Raw genomic sequence first — 17836 nt, forward strand, 5'->3', positions numbered from 1 at the left:
AAACCCAACAAGTTAGGAAGACCTGGTCAGTTTTAATTCAAACTGTCCACCTTAAATGATGCAAACAAGAAGTAGGGAAATAATTACTTAAAAATTGGAAGGACTCCCTTAAGGTCATTCATTCATTCATTATCATTAGACACATTTAATAAATTAAGTCACTGATTAATTTTGATGTTAAATTAATTGAATAATGACTTGAAATCATTATCACTATTGCTTAACTGATAAAGTAATAGAACAAAACCAAGCATTATCTGGAAGTTATTTTATAAGAAGGCAACAGCAACACAAACTACTGAAGGATTGTGTGTAGCACGTGTACCTGTACACTGATGCTGCCCTGGAGTTTGAGCTGGAGTTTGATCATGTCCACATCACTGCTGGCACACAGCTGCCGTAGTTCAGCTACTTTCTTACTCATCTCATCAATGGCAACCTCAATGGGGTTCAGATCTGTTTGGTGCTGGTACATCACAGCTATGCGTTTCTTTACGTATGGGAAGTAGTGCGTGGCTGAGGAAGAAAAGACAGATTCAGGTTGTGAATACCAGGACAAAAATGAAAGGTTAAAAATAGAATATTTGCAGAATGTCTAAATAAAAATAAAGGAGGTTTGGAAAAAAATGGTGTGGATCTACTGTATAGTTTAAAACATTAATTATACTGAGATAAACCAGTGTAAACTCAGGGCTGTATGTCTAACAGGAAAATATATATTGCAAGATATGACCTGCTCTTATTTCTTTCATGGTTATGAGCTTCAAAATCAACTTTATCTGCCTCTATAGATAAGAGCTGGACTTTGTAGTCTAGTGCATCATAAAACTATAAAATGACTGATGCAGAGTCACAGACAGCCTTGATTTCCAGCTGACACACTGAAATCTAATCTTTTATGGAATATACATAAGACTTTCCCATGTTTATGTATGTTGGTGTAAATCCTAAATATCAAGCAACAGTTTCCCGGTGTCAGGACAACAACGTTTTCTTATGTTCTTGTATTCAATTAAAACTCCAGTGTTTTTGTCTGGTGTAAATGGATTTTAATACAAGTTAAGACAGAAAACAACCATAATCTGTTGACACACAGGAGCATACTTATATTAGCAGCTAATATTAGCAGTATGCATGTTGCTCAAAACATTATAATCTCTAGAACTTTTGCACAGTTGATCATCATAAGATCACATACTGGTGAGTATAGTTCTGCGTTTGCACTGCTCCTCAATGCCGCCTTGCTTTTTGCCCGACACGGTGAAGGGTGTCTCAAAGACGAAACGACAAATGTTGTGGCTCTTTTCAAAATCTGTTTTCCTGTCCACCAGCTCTTTTTCATCCAGGAAGGGAGTGACGTGTGTTACTTGGATGTATGCATACTTTGAGTCCAGGTCTTTAGAGTTAATCTGCTCCAAAAGGAATAACGAAAAAACAAATGAAAAAACTATCAAACAAACAAACACAAATGCATTTACTGCACAGGATACTTGTTAGTCTTTTTCATTTTGGCAACAGAATGAGTCAGAAATAAGGCCTCACCCTGCCAGAATCTTGGATCATTTTAACATTCTCTGCCCCAAACTTCTCAGAATAGAGTTTGAGGAGTCTTTGAGAGACCTCAGACAGCGGTGTGAATTTGGGCTCTTTGTAGATGTACTCTTTACCATCCTCATCCTCAAAGAACCCCTGAGAAAAAAACAAAAACAAAAAACAACCAAATAAACAGAAAAAAAGAAATATAATGCAGGACCATGTAACAATGACTACAGTTTTAATTCTACAATGTGGAAAAGCACACAAAACACTTTGACAACAGCAGCTAGATATTCACTATTAAGCATTCCACTGTGTTGACGAAACGGATAAACTGGATGTAAATGGATGTCATGTGCTTTGTCAGGAAGATCATGTTAAAACAAGCAGTCAAAAAAAGTCACCACTATTTCTAACAAAACAGCACGTCTGACGTTCTATAGTACACTTATATGATGCATTACCTTTGCAACCCCAGTCACACAGTCAGTAAACTGGTCGAGACAAGCAGTAAGAATAAAACATCAGTGCTTCTACAGCATTGCAGGATCAGATATTTAAAATAAATTCTACATGCTATATTATACATATTTTACTTGTACTCATTCTAAGTGGTTGCCACTAGGAGTCACTACCTATAAAATGCAGTAACAGTATACACTTAGTATCGACTTCATTCTATTTCTGCTTAATAGCTATGTTTTGAGATCAAATGTTAGTGACAACCCTACATTTATGCAATTTCCAGCCATTAGTTAATTTTAATATATTTACAGGTCCACTATGTGTCCTACATGTTCTACATGTTCAAAATAGGAAACAGTGCCTAAAATGCTATGAGCTACAGAAAATATGATAGATTTTTAAAGTGTTCTTACAATGAGAGACAAAAAACAACCAAAGAACTTCAGTATCCTATTGTTGTAAGAATCACCAGCAGATTACATTGGAATCTCACACCAGGAAACACATACAAGATAGCAGCCCCACAGACATGCATTCAATTTGCCTTTAAAGTTTGTTTTACTCTCAAAGCAAGAAAACAAAACCAGTAGAGAATGGCAGAACACTACAAACTCGTAGCAATCAACTTGTAACAGGACTTACCGCTGCCTTTAAAAGGGAACAAGTAGAACGAGATTGCAATATTAATGAACAATGAATTATAGTTATTACTGTGTGCTCATGCTCTGTGATACTGAGAAAGTTAAGAGGTAAGCACTCAAGATATTACAACAATACATATAATAAGCTTTTTAAAATATTATAAAATATTTTAAACACTTTATCATGTGTGAACATTATATCAGCTAAAGTATATGTGGTGCATTTTATTCACTTGTATGATTTTCTTACCTGTCCAAAGAATGCCACTCTGAAGTAGGTTCCCAGCAGCCGCTTGCCTGTGTGCATCACCTCTGTGACTTTACTATAGGCCCGGTGGAGTGTCTCATACAAGTGAGCAAGTTTCTGTTTAAAAAAAAAAAAAAAAAAATCCTTTAATTAATCAAAAACTGTTGGTCATTCTATGGTAAATAAGCATGTTGTTAATTATAGATATTTTTTTATAAAGATTTAACTGTCCACACAGTCTAACTGCAATTATCTCACTGTACTCGTAATAACAGTACCTCAAAGTCTCTGCGTTTCTCGTAGATGGGTATGATGAGTTTGTAGATATCTGAGATGAGCTCATATCGCTCTGCTTTCCAGAGCCCATCAGCACACTCTTCTAATAACTCCATAAGCACATCCTAAAACACACACCCCCACACAACACATGCTTTCAATTTTTTTTTAATTATTTCCATTTTTATTTCCTATAAAATATAGAGGTTAAAAAATGGGGAGAAAAAGTTTCATTTCTTTGAAGAATAAAAGTATGTTTTAAAAGAATAATTGCTGACAATACAGTGAACCTTGACTTCCGAGTGAATCAACTTATGAATTTTCCGAGATCCGAGCCATCACTCGGTCGATTTTTTGCTTTATGATACGAGCTGAGATCTGAGTTACGAGTGAGCGATCTTATGCCACCCGTTTCTAGGTAGCCCAGCAAGTGTTCAGTTCACGTGGTCATCTTGCTGTGCAGGCATCTCTGTAGTATCACTGTTTTTGCAGCATTGTAACATTAAGTGTGTAGCCAGTAAGTTAAATTAAGAAATAGAGCACTAAATGAAAAACTCCTCCAAACTCCTCCACAAATCTCCTCAACCAGCATCTTCATTTGATCTTCAAGGTAAATATACTTAATAGAACCAGTTTATTTCTTTACATTCTCTTTTATCATGCATTATTATGTTTTTATAATTTATTTGTTATTTATAAGGTACATTTTTCTTATTCAAAAATATGTCACAAAAAAATTGGTGTGGTTTTTGGGGGGTCTGGAATGGATTAATAACATTTCAATTCATTTAAATGGGGAAATTTAATTTGATATACGAGCAAATTGGGTTACGAACTCGGTCAGAACAAACTAAACTTGTAAGTCAAGGTATTACTGTATGCAGGGGGTCCTCGACTTACGACGTTGATCCGTTCCTACGTCGCGTCGTAAACCGGTTTTTGGTGTAAGTCGGAACATACGTACATACTGTACGTAAATAACATACTGTAAGCCCTTATCCTATCCTAACACCTATCCTCCTCGGTCCCGAGCCGCGTAACCGTGTGTTCTTCCGCCGCGCAAACACCAAACACGAAGTTAACGTTACGACGTTTACGACGCAAAACCACTTAAGTCAAAACAAGGCTTTATACAGTAAATGGGAGATGTGCAGTAACCACGAAACATCGTAATTCGGGACTGACGTAACCCGAGGACCTCCTGTATAGGAAATTTTATGAAAAGCATGTTGAAAACATTGTGAAAATATGTTGAATACACAAGAGTCAGATAACTGGTTTTTATCTACGATATTTCTTTCATAATTGTAACTATTTTATCTATAATGCAAATCCATTTAAAGCTCATATACATTTCTCTCTTACATGATTAGTTATATACTTAGTGAATGATATGGAACTGTAGCTATTTAAATGTTCCAAAAAATGTATGGTGTTGTATCATATAGGTAGATTAGGCACAGTTGCAGCACTATTTCCAGGTATTAGACAACATCCGCTTTATTAAACTGTAAAATGCAAACACTGTGATTCATTATCAGCTCTTCTGGTGATAAGCCTGACAGATAAACAAGCACAGTTACAGACAGTTGTGTTGGCATAATCTCTCAGGTGCTTTTATATCGTACTCTTATCAATAATGTGCACAAGCTTAAGAACAAGTGACTGAACACAGCTTTTAATACGAGTGATAGACTCCTTGTACTTTAATATCTAAATAACCATGAGTGCTACAGCTGGCACGAGCACAAAGAGTAATTAACTGCTACAGTGATTGACGAATTCTGACCTCATTGAAATGCACGTCCTGCATGCCCACATCCTCCATCATTGACGCCTCCTCTTTAATATTGGGTGTCACCACTTGGAACGCAGAGCAACCTTGTTTGAACATACCTTAACAATGAACAACATAGAGAATGATATTAACAGGGCACTGGAAGTTGCCAGATTAGTTCGGGGAAAAAATATGTTTAAACAGTTAAATTCTCATATATTCAATGAAGCTCATATACTAAGTAATGAATGCTTATACCGCATCAAAAAGCATAAAGCAAAATGTGATTTTTGCCTCACAAAATATTCTGTGATCTCATAAAAATGGCTAATGTGGTTTCTATGTGCTATAATGAAAAATAATAAAACATTATTCAAATACTGGAGATTCAAATCTACTATTTTACCTTTGTGACAACACATGTCCAATATAGAGATAACAATTGAATGTCTTTTGAATGTCTAACAATTGAATTGGGCATGTCTCATCGATCCATGATGATTTTGGTCTGCAGTTTACAAAGTCAACATTAATGTAATTTAACTCCAGAGCAAAAATAAAGTGAACTTTGTAAAAGTCATGGATGTCTGAATTAATATGAAAATAACTGTATTTAAATGTAATGCAATGTATTTATGTTTTTCACCCAACATTTCAAAACAGAAAACTATTACATTGACAGATTACTGCTGTGACACTTTAGCACCATCCAGTGGTCAGTGCTATCATTAAATATCCATGTACAGAACTCACCTTTTCGTCGCAGGTACTCAGCTACCAGTGCCGCTACATGCACATAGCACATGGCCGCCTGCAGAAAAGTATATAGAAATAGAAGGCATTTATATAAGAAGAATTTCAAATGATTTCATATAATCTGAGACAGGCATGTGTTCATTAGTGTATTAGAGAATTTGCAAATGTGTGTATTTGAACCTCAGATAGATCTCCATTCTTGACATGGATGCGGGCCATGCTGTCAAGCCAGGTTTTGCGTAGTTCAGGAGTGCTGGCGTATGACTTGGCCAGACTATACTGCAGATCCACTAGCATCTCAGGGTCTCGTTCATGCTCTTTCATCTGAGCTGTGGCCATGAGAACCGTACGAATTCTCTTTGTGAGGTCCTTCACATCGGACGGGAAAGCTGTGTTCTAGACAAGCCATTGAGAAAATGAATCACATTATGTAGGAAACTATACACATCCATATAAGTAGTATTCTCTCATGATGTTCCAGTGATCAGTATGGTGGTCAACATGGGTAACAACACTGCCTTCCAAACAGCAGACTGGGGTTTGACATGCTCATGTAAATTAAACTTGACTTGGACAAGACTCTTAACACTGCGATCACCTACAGCTGTAATGTGTTTAAAGTTAACAGCTGCTCTGTACGAGGACATCTGCCAGATGCCTTAAATGTAAACGTACAAGGTTTAAATTTTATATTTAATATCCTACATTTGTGCTGTCACAGTGAACTGGTAAACATTTGCTACATATTCATTGTATGCATTGTTAATTATTTTTGCTGGGTGTATCTGGTTACGAACTTTAATGGTTCTGTCACTATTGGCACAGTTGTTGATGATGGAGAGAGACTGCTGAAACCTTGTCCCACCAATTCCAATGACATCAGCAATAAGCTGGCTCACTGCAATCACCACCTGAAGAAAGAGGACAACAGTTTTACACCATTATTATCAGACTCTCAGGAAACGTTATGCACATTGTTGTGTACAGTAAACAAGGCTCTCTGTCACCATTTGTTTCGTTACATAGGTAACCTTGCATTTTAAACAGAAGTCAGCAGACATTAAGCGTGTTGCGTTGTGACCTGCAAGTGGGTGCGGACGAAAGACTTTCTGCCCGTGTAGTCAAAGTTGCTCTTCATGAGGAAGTAGAGTAGGTGGGCTGCATCACTACGGATGGAGCTGAGTTTGGAGTTACAGCACTTCAGAATCTCATAACAGAAGGATGCGCACATATCCGCACGACCCTCGAAAAATGTGCATGGAAACTAGACACACACAAATGGAGCAAATGAAAACTCATTATTGTGTAACACTGCAAGTGAATTATAAATGCATTATATCAAATGATTTGGATATTCCTGCAGACATCACAAAAAGTGAATGATTACACAATTTTGTTGACTGATGGTCTAAATCAGAATTGAAAATATCTCATTCCTGTTCAAAACGTACTGAAACATCTGTCTTTAGCCATCAGCCTCAGGTTGGAACAGTCAGAAAAGTAAAATGCTTACTTTGTAAATAAATGTGCGTAGGAATGTGAAGACTTGCTTGAGGGCTGTCTCTGATTGGTTGATTTGTAGGAAGCAGAGTTGGACTGCAAACACTTTCTTCATTAGGGGATTGTGACCATGATCTAAGCTCAGCTGTGTCTGAGAGTGAAAGGGGGATATACATTAGCCATTAGGTAAAAATAAAATTTGCTAGAAGCAGAAGCCTCTTGCTGAACTAAGAACTTACAGAGCCCTAAAAATGTAGTTTGTGAAGCTAACATCATACCTTAAATCCCATGATGAAGATGCTTAGTGTGTCAAGAACTGTCAAACACACCTCAGTAGCAATGTTTGCCTCCAAAAGGGACTGGTTCAACACATCTGCATCAGAATGGCTGTATGCTACACAGACAAAACAGTTGAATAAACTGTAAATACTACCATTCCACACAAAGCCATTCATTTGATGAATTAATTTAAATGTATACACAGTATAATTATAGAAGGATGTCTGTACTCTCAAGAAAAGAGTACAATCTGTAGCAATAATACATGCAATTCAGTAAAACAAGCATAATCTTGTGTAACAAGCAAACATTTTTATATAAAGCTGATAAAATACACTCACGAGAGAAACAGATGGAGAGAATGGAATAAAAGAGTAGATGAATATTTACATGTAGACAGTGTTTAAAATATACTCATTCATTACAAGCTAATGGGCATTCTTATCAGTTAAGTTGATCGTTACTAACAAATAATTCTGTTATAAAACTTTTGATTAAACGACTTTTAAGGAACAATCTCCTGGAGGGTTCTTCTGTTTATTTTTTTTAAAAGTGTGTAAGGGATACATGTACTGGTGTGCTGATGATGTTATTATGAAGAAAGGAATCATGGACAGTGTTATTCAGATGATATTGACTGGCTTCAAGCTGGTTGTCAAGTCAAGCAGTTCTTACCATGATCTACAGAAATCCCTAGTATACTGGCAATTTTTCTGACACTGAAAACAGAGAAACTTTATTATGGGGGATGTTGGACAGCCCTGATTCACCACAGAAGCATAAAAGCTTCCCTTGATGTCAAAGCATCCGTTAAATGGCCAAGAGGGGCTCTGAGGTTGTCCCCAATGAGAGATCACAATGACACTGACGGTTAACATGGTGCTGAGGAGGAGGAGGTGGAGGATGATGATGATGATGATGGTAAGCCACGGAAGAATCTAACGCATGTAAGGACGATTGTAGTCAGGGTTATTTTTTGAAACTCACTGTGGTTGAATGTGAAAGAGTTATCCAGGCTGCTGAGCTGCTGTAAGCGTGCGTGCATCATTCCGGCTCTACTGCGGGACACAGGCAGAGTCTGAGACTTGCGCTCATGTGTTACAGGCCCCGCCTCCTGGTTCCTATAGAGGAAACGGTCAGAACGGCACAGCAAGCATTAGTACGGCTCAGACAAACAGAAGAACATGGAGAGAAAAAGGAGCTACAGAGTTACCGCCTATAAAAGAAAGAAATGTTTACTACTCTCTTCATTTTGCTTCTTTTCTCCCTGTCTTTAATCAACGTTAGAACAAGGTTAACAGCTAATTATCAATACATTTATGATTTATTTTATGTCTCTGATTTAAATTTTATGTACTAAGAGGATTTATGTCATAAGTATTCACTGATTCTACTTTTGAGCTGCTTCTAACATTTCATTTGGTATTTGGACTAAACTGGATCTTGATGAACAACCATGCTATTCACACTTCAGCAATACATGCAAAAATACTGCACAGGAATGGGATTTTAAGTTTGTTTTTAATTAGTGTCTAATATAACATAACAATTTCACATTTTAGAAATATGTTGAAAAAAGACAATAGCCTTGATCTCGAAATCGAAAACTGTATCAAGTCTGAATGTGTGTGTGCATCTTTTTCACCTGTATAAACAAAGCATGGATGTTACCCATTTGTGCAAATGCAGAATATGGGGTGTGCTAATTTTCAACAATAACATTCATCAGCTTGAGATGTCACTCTATTGGTTGACAGCAAAGCTCTAGAGAAGTTGTGTAGGCATGCAGTTATCTTTTTGCAAGCACCAGGAGAGAAAGCACACAGAATCAGGAAAGTCTACATGTGCATCAGAAGAGATACATAGAGAGAGACACACATACAGCAGTTCTGCTCATGTGGGTGATGCCAGTTAGTATAATGCAGACAGACAAGCACATGCAGTTGCAGAGTAGTTAGACAGGCATGCCCAGTCTTACCCCAGCAGAAGCGGGAGCCGTGTGTGTGGGTGTGTGAGTAAGTGTGTGTGTTGTATACTCGCAGCATGTTCATGGATAAAGAGGTATATTTTGATAAGTTAAAGACAACCATTGAACCAGTTCCACACACACACCGAGCGACAGCTTCTAAGCAATTAAATATCCATAAAACATATACAGTCATGTACAAGATATATGAGAGTAAAATTACACAGCTTTTCAATTTTCTAAAACAAAATAGTGTAAAACCTCTGCAAAAAATTTACTTCAGCAAAGCAGCAGCAACTGCTTGTTAAAATGGGCAGATATGGGCATCTTGCAAGATAAAAATATAAAACGTCTGTTGCCAAATTTGTGGAATATTTTGTTTTTCCCCCAATATGTTAAACTCAGCAAATAATTAGAAATGATGCACTAAGTTTAGCTTAAATGATGCACTAAGCTTAAAAAATGTACGTATTACATTGTTCTAGTTTAGAAAACGATGGCTTTAATTACTATGGACCAATGCATGCAAGTTTCTTTCCAAATATTTATTCAAAATTATATTACCTGGCAATGTATCTCTTCCCCATATACTTGAACTGGTGAAGACACAATCTGTGAAAAAAGTGAATGAAGGTTTATGAAATGATCTAAAAGACCATTTGGAGCCAAATCATGCTAACAATGTTTACTGTACAACTCTGAAGAAATTCTTACTCTAGCAGAGTGAAGAAGTCCATCAGATCACCAGAAGAAGCTTTATTCCAGTAGGTAAATAGAGCATCTGAGGAACAGCAAAGTGAATTCAGGTCCAGAAAGTACTTTGCCATATATCACACTGAAACAGCATTTACTACATTTACTGACTGCAGAGAACTATTCATATTACAGTGACAGCATGAGACGGAGTGTTTACCTTCAGACATGCTTTTAAGCACATGTAGGAAACACATCAACAGACTCTTCACTTCAGACTGTTCTAGTTTATCACAGCGCAAAAGGGATCCACCTAGAGCTGCAGCCATATGACACTGCCAAATAAAGAGAAAGGTTGGAGAACAGAGAAACAGAAATATATATAAAAAAAAAAGAGAATGTTAGACATGCTTTTACCACAGACACCCTAGAAATTTTCCTTACACTAACTACAGAGGAAACACACTCCAAACTAATTTGAAGAAGGTGTACTCTACTTTTCCATTATGCATCCTCAACAAAACAGCTGTCTGAACAAAGCATAAGTTGGTGGATTTACCCATGATATAACGAATATCAAAACAACCCTTTAAATTTGATAAAAAACACTTTTAAATAAATTACAGCATCTACATTCTGTGAACAAATTTATTTAAAATACACAATTTCTGAAGCACACCTTCTACAAAGCAGAGCTGCAGAAACTCAAGGACTGAAATATGGGAGAAGTGCAAGACTGACTCTCTATAACTCTGAAAGCACTCTGATGCAGGGAGCAGCAGCAACAGCAGCAATTAGAGCTAATGTGTCTACCATAGCCCAGAACTGGCAGAGAAACACACCAGCTTCCTTTGCCAGCAGGAAACAAGAGCTTAAAGCACAAAATGCTCGAACAGTGGCAGTCTAGAGAGACTAAGCCTTTTCAACAAAACTATCAGTCTCTGTGGACCCCGTTATGTGCTTTAGTGAAAACTCCCACAAAACTAAATAAATAAAAACTAAATTAATTCATTAAAATGTATTTTACTAATGTGCATCATACAGAGCCTCTAAAGTCTTATGGCAGAAAAAAATATTTACAGACTTACTTTGTTTCCTCAATTTAACTATTGGTTCCCTCAGTTTGAAAACCCTCTTCCAGGGAGACATGACAGAAGATATGCATTAGGACATCACCCATGTTCATTTCTCAAAGAAAAATCTCTAGGGCATAAGATGTAATCAGTAGACACAGTTTTGTGAAGCCTCCCTGGAAAACTACTTTTTTTGTGAAGTATGTGGGACTGAGGGAAGTACAAGGCCAAACCTTTTTTATTTTTTAAAATGTATTTATTGTTTTAAATGTCAAGTTAAATGCCTCCTAGCTCGGCTCATCAGCCCAGCGCAGGATTTTACCTTGTATGGTGGGTGGTGAGTTACTATGAAATTGGTCCCTGTCTGTGTCCCCACTGCCTAGTGTCACAGATTTCCTACAGAACAACCCATTTTGATATTAAATATGTTGACAGAATCCCAGAGATAAAACAATGTAATGCTAAACAACCAAACCTCAAAATGTGTTTGGATATTTAATTGGAGCTCAAAGTAAAACAACAGTGCAGGGGTCTAATTCCTCCTGTGTACTGCAGTTTATGCCCTGAAACAAGAATTTGGTTGGCACCATGGTATAATCAGTGAATGTAGATTAATTTGAGGGAACAGATTATTAAGTTAAGAGAACCAATTGTTAAATTGAGGGAACAAACTACTAAATTGAGGGAGTGGATTAAATCCCTAAATATTTTTCCACCATAAGACTTCAGGGGCTCTGTAGCATCATAAAGCAAAACCTGACATTAATATCGATGGGCAGTCCATTGGGCTCAGTGTTTCTTTATTACAAAAGAAAATGACAGGACAACCTAAAAATATAAAACCATCCTGTAAAACTGCCATGCAATGACTTCATTCAGAAAATTATTCATTAGAGTTTTGGAAATGTATCTTATGCTGGAAGGAAATAACCTGGAAGATGACAGTGAACGCTGAACAAGTGCATGCTCAGTCTTCAACACAGTAACTTTCATCATGCAGAACCTACTCATCACACTCCTGGCAAAGGAGACAACACACACAGTCTCTGACAGTTTGGACCAGAGCACTCAGAGGTTAGGTCAAGTGTAGTACTTGAGTAGTGCTGCTAGGGATGGTTAAATGGCTGAAAGAAGGGGCAGAGAGCAGAGAGAAATCCATGGTCTGACGCTTAGCTTGCATGGACAGCACTGTGTCCTCACACTCCGGGGGTATACGCAGAATGCTGGTGGAATGACGGCGTAAAAAGTGTTCCCGCTGATGGCATCCAGAACAAGAGGCAACCACACAACCACTAGTTAGTACAAAGACACATGCACAAATACACTCACAATGTACAGACAAGAACGGCTTGCTCATTCACCCCGTACCATTGTAATAAATATAATTCATCTCAATAACACACATCTCAAATTGGATCATATTATTATAACATTTATGCTGGTTATAACAAACATAGTTAACCTCTGTCAACCTAAGAAAAGGACAGTAAAGCAATACAGTGTAAATATTAACTGTCTAGCTTAATGCTTACAATCAGATGTGCCAGTTTGTGCCCAAATCTATTTTTAGGAAAATAATATACCACGGATACATTTTTTTTTATGACTGATCACTTAAAGTTGTGGATTTATTATTTTTTTTGGAAAATGAAAAGGATGAAATGAATAGTCTAGAATGGTCTCACACAAGTGTAATGACATCACAGTATGAAGGAGTATAAACCCCCAAATGATCGTGCTGTGGGAACTGAATTTTCTAGAGTGAAGAAGGTCTACAGTTATATATCATCACTACCTGACCTCACTAACGTTCTCTCAACTTAACGACAAACTTCCCACGGAATATGTTCCAACACCATGTTTAAAGCCTTCCCAGAAAAGCAGAGATGTTAAAAAGTGCAGAGACTTTATGCAGAAAAGGGAGACAAAAAGTCTTACTAATTCCCATAAGAAATATCAGACGTTCACAACGTAGTCTGGTCATTTTCTTTAAATGTGACTCTTATTATTTTATTTATAAATTATTATATGTCATATCTGCGAACCAGACCAGACTGGGTGTAAGTGTCAGGGCGCATTCATAAAGAACACAACATTTGCATAGCCCAAACCTATGGTGCACAAAATTACCTTGTCTAGTGGGTGATGTTTGTCGTTAGTGCGTTCTGATAGGCTGTTTCCTGAGTCAGTGCTGATGAGTGAGCCACGGGAGTCAGCATGTCGGACGGAAGTTACATTCTGTGTGGAGGTTGCATGTGGAGAGGCTAGAACAAAATAACCATCTCTGTTATTTTTACAGATAACTCATAATGATGAAAACACTGTCACTGTACAATTAACATTTATCTCCAATATACTACATTTATGGGATGTACTATCACGTATAGATTTCGTGCCTTATTCAAAGGCATTGTCCACAAGGTATTTCTTGCAAACAGAAAAAAATAGTAATACTATAAATAGTTTTTGTTTGATTACTACAGGTTTCCTCGCTCACCTGTTCCAGAGATGGCACCAAAAACATCCTTTTGAAGGCTGGTTTCTACATGACTCCCAGCTTTAGGAGGCGTCATTAAGGAGCTGGTGTGATGTGGTTCATCCCGTCCATGCTGTAATACACATCACATTGTCAAAAAAAGTAGAAAGCAAAAGCAATTTTCATAGCTGTATTTCCATACTGTGGCCACTAGATGTTAGCCTTACACTGTTGGAGATGCTGTTAGTGAAGGGGGACACATCTTTAATGTTCAGTCTGTGGACATGTTCTTGAAGGAGTCCAAAAAGTGGCAGGTAAAGAGTGGCCAGCCTTGCCTGCTGACTCTGAAATACATTTTACATAGCTTGTAGTACACCGTTTATTAAAGCAGCTAATAACTATGCATAATAAAAACAGAATAATCAGTACAGTCCTAGTCGAGGCTCACCTTGGACGCATAACGATCATCAAAAACATGTTTGATCATCAGGTTCTTCAGTACTTGGATGGCTATTTGACGAATATCTCTGAATTCCTGTAGCCCCCCACTCACCTCCCTCAACAACAAGCCCACCAGAAAGTGATTTTTACAGAAATCGTCTGTTAGAGAGTAGTCCAATTGGAGATCTGAGAATAAAAAATAAAAAATGGATAAGAAGAGACCAGAATACAATGCAGATAAAATAAATCATATATCAAAATGTAAACCATAAATTATTGGAAGACAACAGTCTAAGAGTGAGGAGGTTTATATTCATTTTAAATTATACACTGAACGATTACAGCGATTATAACGATTAGGAACACCCACCTTGAGTCTAAAATCATTGTCTATTTTATCATCTCAGCTGACCATATAGGAGCACTTTGTTGTTCTACAGTATCAGAGTGTAGCCCACCTGTTTCTCTGCATACTTTATCCCCATTTCACCCTGTACTTCAGGACCACCACAGAGCAGGTATAATTTGTTTAGTTGATCATTCTCAGTGCTGCAGTGACACTGACATATTGGTAGTGTGTAAGGGTGTATTACGCCGGTACGAGTGGATGAGACACAACAATGCTGTTAAAGTTTTTAAAGCCCTCTGCTGGACTGAGAAAAGTCCACCAACCTGTGGGCAGCATCTTGTGCCCACTGATTAAGGACTAGACCAAGAGCAACACACACTGTGCAGCAACAGATGAGCTACTGTCTCTGACTACAAGGTGGACCAATGGGATAGTTTTATCTAACAGACTGGAGAGCATGTTTAAAAAAAACTTCAGCAATATTATAGTGTCTGATCCACTCATACAAGTGCAACCCACACTAACACATGACCACAACATCAGTGTCACTGCAGCACTGAGAATGATCCACCACCCAAATCATACCTGCCCTGGGGCGGTCCTGTAGAGGTTCTCACCATTGAAGAGCAGGGTGAAATGAGGATAAGAAAGTATGAGGAGAAACAGGTGGACTACACTCTTAATTGTGTGGTTAGTGGAGCTTATACAAAGGGCAATGAGTCTTGATAGAAGGTAGGTGTTCCTTATCGTTCAGTGTAGTTTTATTTTTATATTAAAGCATTTAAGAATACATTTTTAGGTATTCTGAGATTGATTCATACTGAGATTTTTTTATACTGGATTAGATTCAAGAACCTAATCCAGTATAAAACAAATCGAATTAGTAATTTTAGAATAATAAATAAACATATAATATTTAATTAAAACAAACAGACAAAACTGAAGCAATTCGTTGCAGTACTACTACTACTTCTACTACTAATAATAATGACAATAATAAAATAAATAAATAAATAATAATAATGCATAAATACATACACTTTGCATAATATACACATTTAGTTCCAACACTAAATGTGTTACGGTGAAAGTGGAAATGGTGTAACAAATTAAAAAAAAAAAATAAACTGAGGGTATTTTCAATATACATGACAGTAACATGATTGTTCCACACTGATTTCATTAGTACAGGGTTGATCAGCGAGTGATTGGTTATTGATCAGTCAGGTAGGCAGTGCCTCACCTACCTACAGCAGACTGAGACTCCATACTGGAGCAGTGAACTGCTAATCAGCAAAACACACAACAAAAGAGCACAACACACTAAGATAATCATGCTCACAATATATAAAACTTCAGTTCAAAAGAGAGATGTTTGAACTCAATACAACCCACTCTATAGATGAATACATACAGAGAAATTAGTCATATGTTATGATCAAGTTAAAAAAAATTATTTTAATAACATTTCAAACTAAATAAAGTGAGGGGTTAATTCTATCGTGGTTTATGTCTAGCAATTGTTAAGAATGATATTCTCCCAATTCTGAAACTTATGACACTAAAATATTGAGACTGTGATTACATTTTTAAACAAATGTACGTAAGTGCCAATGTCTGTTCCAACCTTGGAATCTCAGTATCCTCCCTTTCCCAAAAGGCATGGGCAGATTAAGTGGGATGTAGTGCTCATGGTTACACACCACTTTTAGAAACTCAAACTTAAATTCGTAGAGCGTCTGTAAAGACAAGAAAGAAAGAAAGGAACATGTCCTTATCATTCTTATTTTTAAAACATCGCAATAAAGAAAGCGTCATAGCAGACTTTAAGAATGATTGCATTTCAGGAAGCATTATAAAAATTATGAACAAAACGGTACCTTTGCATCTCCAGGCATGAAGCAGTTGATATAGTTATTGATCTGCTTAAAGACAAAACCTCGATCCATGAAAGTAAAACATCGCTGAAAGCACAAAATTTAGATTTTCATAATTTACACTCACCTCTCAAGAAATGTCTATTGTTCATCTACTTCAAAACCTAATAGAAAATGAAGATTCTATGCTAAAATATAACAAAAACTTTCAGAGAGATGCTGTGAAGGATTCTACACTGACTGCAGATGGCTGTTAAACATGTTTGTGTACGGACACATTCTGCTCACCTTAATAAATACAGCAAGGCTGTGATTGGCATTGCGTGCTGCTTCCAGGTTGTCTTTGTATTTCTGCACAATGTGAGGCATCAGCATGTTTACCAGAGTCTCCACTGTGTGGTGAAATGAGGCTGAGAAACGCTGGTTCCTAGAGAGCTGAAGGGGACAGAGCAACTTCATAACCTCAGAGTAAACGGTCATTGTCAAGTTTTGATGTCAAATACGAAACTAAGACAGAATTGTAGAAGCACACATTTAACTGCACAACTATGCAATTATTCCTGTAATTAATTACATTTATATATTAAACTGAAAGTAATAACTTCTGTAATACTTGCTTATAAACAATTTGCATTTAGACTTACCCTGACTTTACCACTTTCTATCAGATACTGGGCCATGGACTTCACTAAACCCTCAAAGAAATACCAGGAGTACTGTACACAATAACACAGAATCATATCAGAAAACATGACAAAACAAAAGAAATTTCACACAAAATAAGCCAGCAAGACATTTCTAGGAGTGGAATGAGTACATCTGCGTAAAATCATCATAAACCAGTGCTGTGTGCAACACATGGACAATAAAAGGCTGCAGCTCACCTTCAGGAGTTTGTTGCTAGTGAGGAAGTCAGTGGAAGGCTTGAGGATGGTTGTCATGGCCTTAGCCAGTTCTTCATGCACAGTTTTACCAGTAGCTGTGTTTGCATCTGTCTTAAACACATACTACACACACAGACAATCATTCAAAACAATCAATAATTTTGATAATTAACGTTTCTGCTTACAATCCATTGGTGGTGAGGCTGTAGTAGGTGCTAACCTTGACATAGGAACGTAGGTAATGTTCCAAGCCCTCCTCATGGCACTGAGCTACAATATGGATCATCACTCTGAAACAGCAGAGAAATTATGGTCATATACATGGAATACATTTACATTAGAGACAGAACGCATAGAAATGTTTCCAATCTTGATATTTATAAGATGCAATTATCAAAGGATAGCTTTATAACTACTCTTATTTACACCATTTGTTAACACCAGCTGCACTTTGTATTATTGTAACTATGAAAGTATTTTTGTTGTGCAAATTCTTACAATAATACAGGGGTTGGACAATGAAAGTGAAACACCTGGTTTTAGACCACAATAATTTATTTGTATGGTGTAGGGCCTCCTTTTGCGGCCAGTACAGCGACA

General features: G+C 37.1%; 1 protein-coding gene across 2 annotated transcripts in view; it reads right to left on the minus strand.

The window, feature by feature from the left end:
• Nucleotides 1–17836, minus strand: part of zmp:0000001200 (dedicator of cytokinesis protein 9) — a 78682-nt gene that overhangs the window by 4295 nt on the left and 56551 nt on the right. The window contains exons 25-51 of one of the 2 annotated variants that reach the window (XM_066686200.1): nucleotides 17457–17526; nucleotides 17237–17359; nucleotides 16997–17068; nucleotides 16641–16787; nucleotides 16356–16439; nucleotides 16103–16214; nucleotides 15723–15761; nucleotides 14134–14312; nucleotides 13913–14029; nucleotides 13707–13818; nucleotides 13340–13473; nucleotides 10357–10471; nucleotides 10158–10224; nucleotides 10008–10055; nucleotides 8465–8598; nucleotides 7477–7592; nucleotides 7212–7349; nucleotides 6780–6962; nucleotides 6496–6609; nucleotides 5879–6094; nucleotides 5696–5753; nucleotides 4955–5061; nucleotides 3168–3290; nucleotides 2893–3006; nucleotides 1543–1689; nucleotides 1199–1409; nucleotides 326–516 (exon numbers count right to left, since the gene is read on the minus strand). In XM_066686200.1, the coding sequence (XP_066542297.1) occupies nucleotides 326–516; nucleotides 1199–1409; nucleotides 1543–1689; nucleotides 2893–3006; nucleotides 3168–3290; nucleotides 4955–5061; nucleotides 5696–5753; nucleotides 5879–6094; nucleotides 6496–6609; nucleotides 6780–6962; nucleotides 7212–7349; nucleotides 7477–7592; nucleotides 8465–8598; nucleotides 10008–10055; nucleotides 10158–10224; nucleotides 10357–10471; nucleotides 13340–13473; nucleotides 13707–13818; nucleotides 13913–14029; nucleotides 14134–14312; nucleotides 15723–15761; nucleotides 16103–16214; nucleotides 16356–16439; nucleotides 16641–16787; nucleotides 16997–17068; nucleotides 17237–17359; nucleotides 17457–17526 (3271 nt within the window). The remainder of the gene's footprint in view (nucleotides 1–325; nucleotides 517–1198; nucleotides 1410–1542; nucleotides 1690–2892; nucleotides 3007–3167; nucleotides 3291–4954; nucleotides 5062–5695; nucleotides 5754–5878; nucleotides 6095–6495; nucleotides 6610–6779; nucleotides 6963–7211; nucleotides 7350–7476; nucleotides 7593–8464; nucleotides 8599–10007; nucleotides 10056–10157; nucleotides 10225–10356; nucleotides 10472–13339; nucleotides 13474–13706; nucleotides 13819–13912; nucleotides 14030–14133; nucleotides 14313–15722; nucleotides 15762–16102; nucleotides 16215–16355; nucleotides 16440–16640; nucleotides 16788–16996; nucleotides 17069–17236; nucleotides 17360–17456; nucleotides 17527–17836) is intronic. The other variant, XM_066686201.1, reaches the window with a different exon arrangement.

This window comes from Hoplias malabaricus, chromosome 12 (genome assembly GCF_029633855.1).
Source record: "Hoplias malabaricus isolate fHopMal1 chromosome 12, fHopMal1.hap1, whole genome shotgun sequence".
Taxonomy (NCBI): domain Eukaryota; kingdom Metazoa; phylum Chordata; class Actinopteri; order Characiformes; family Erythrinidae; genus Hoplias; species Hoplias malabaricus.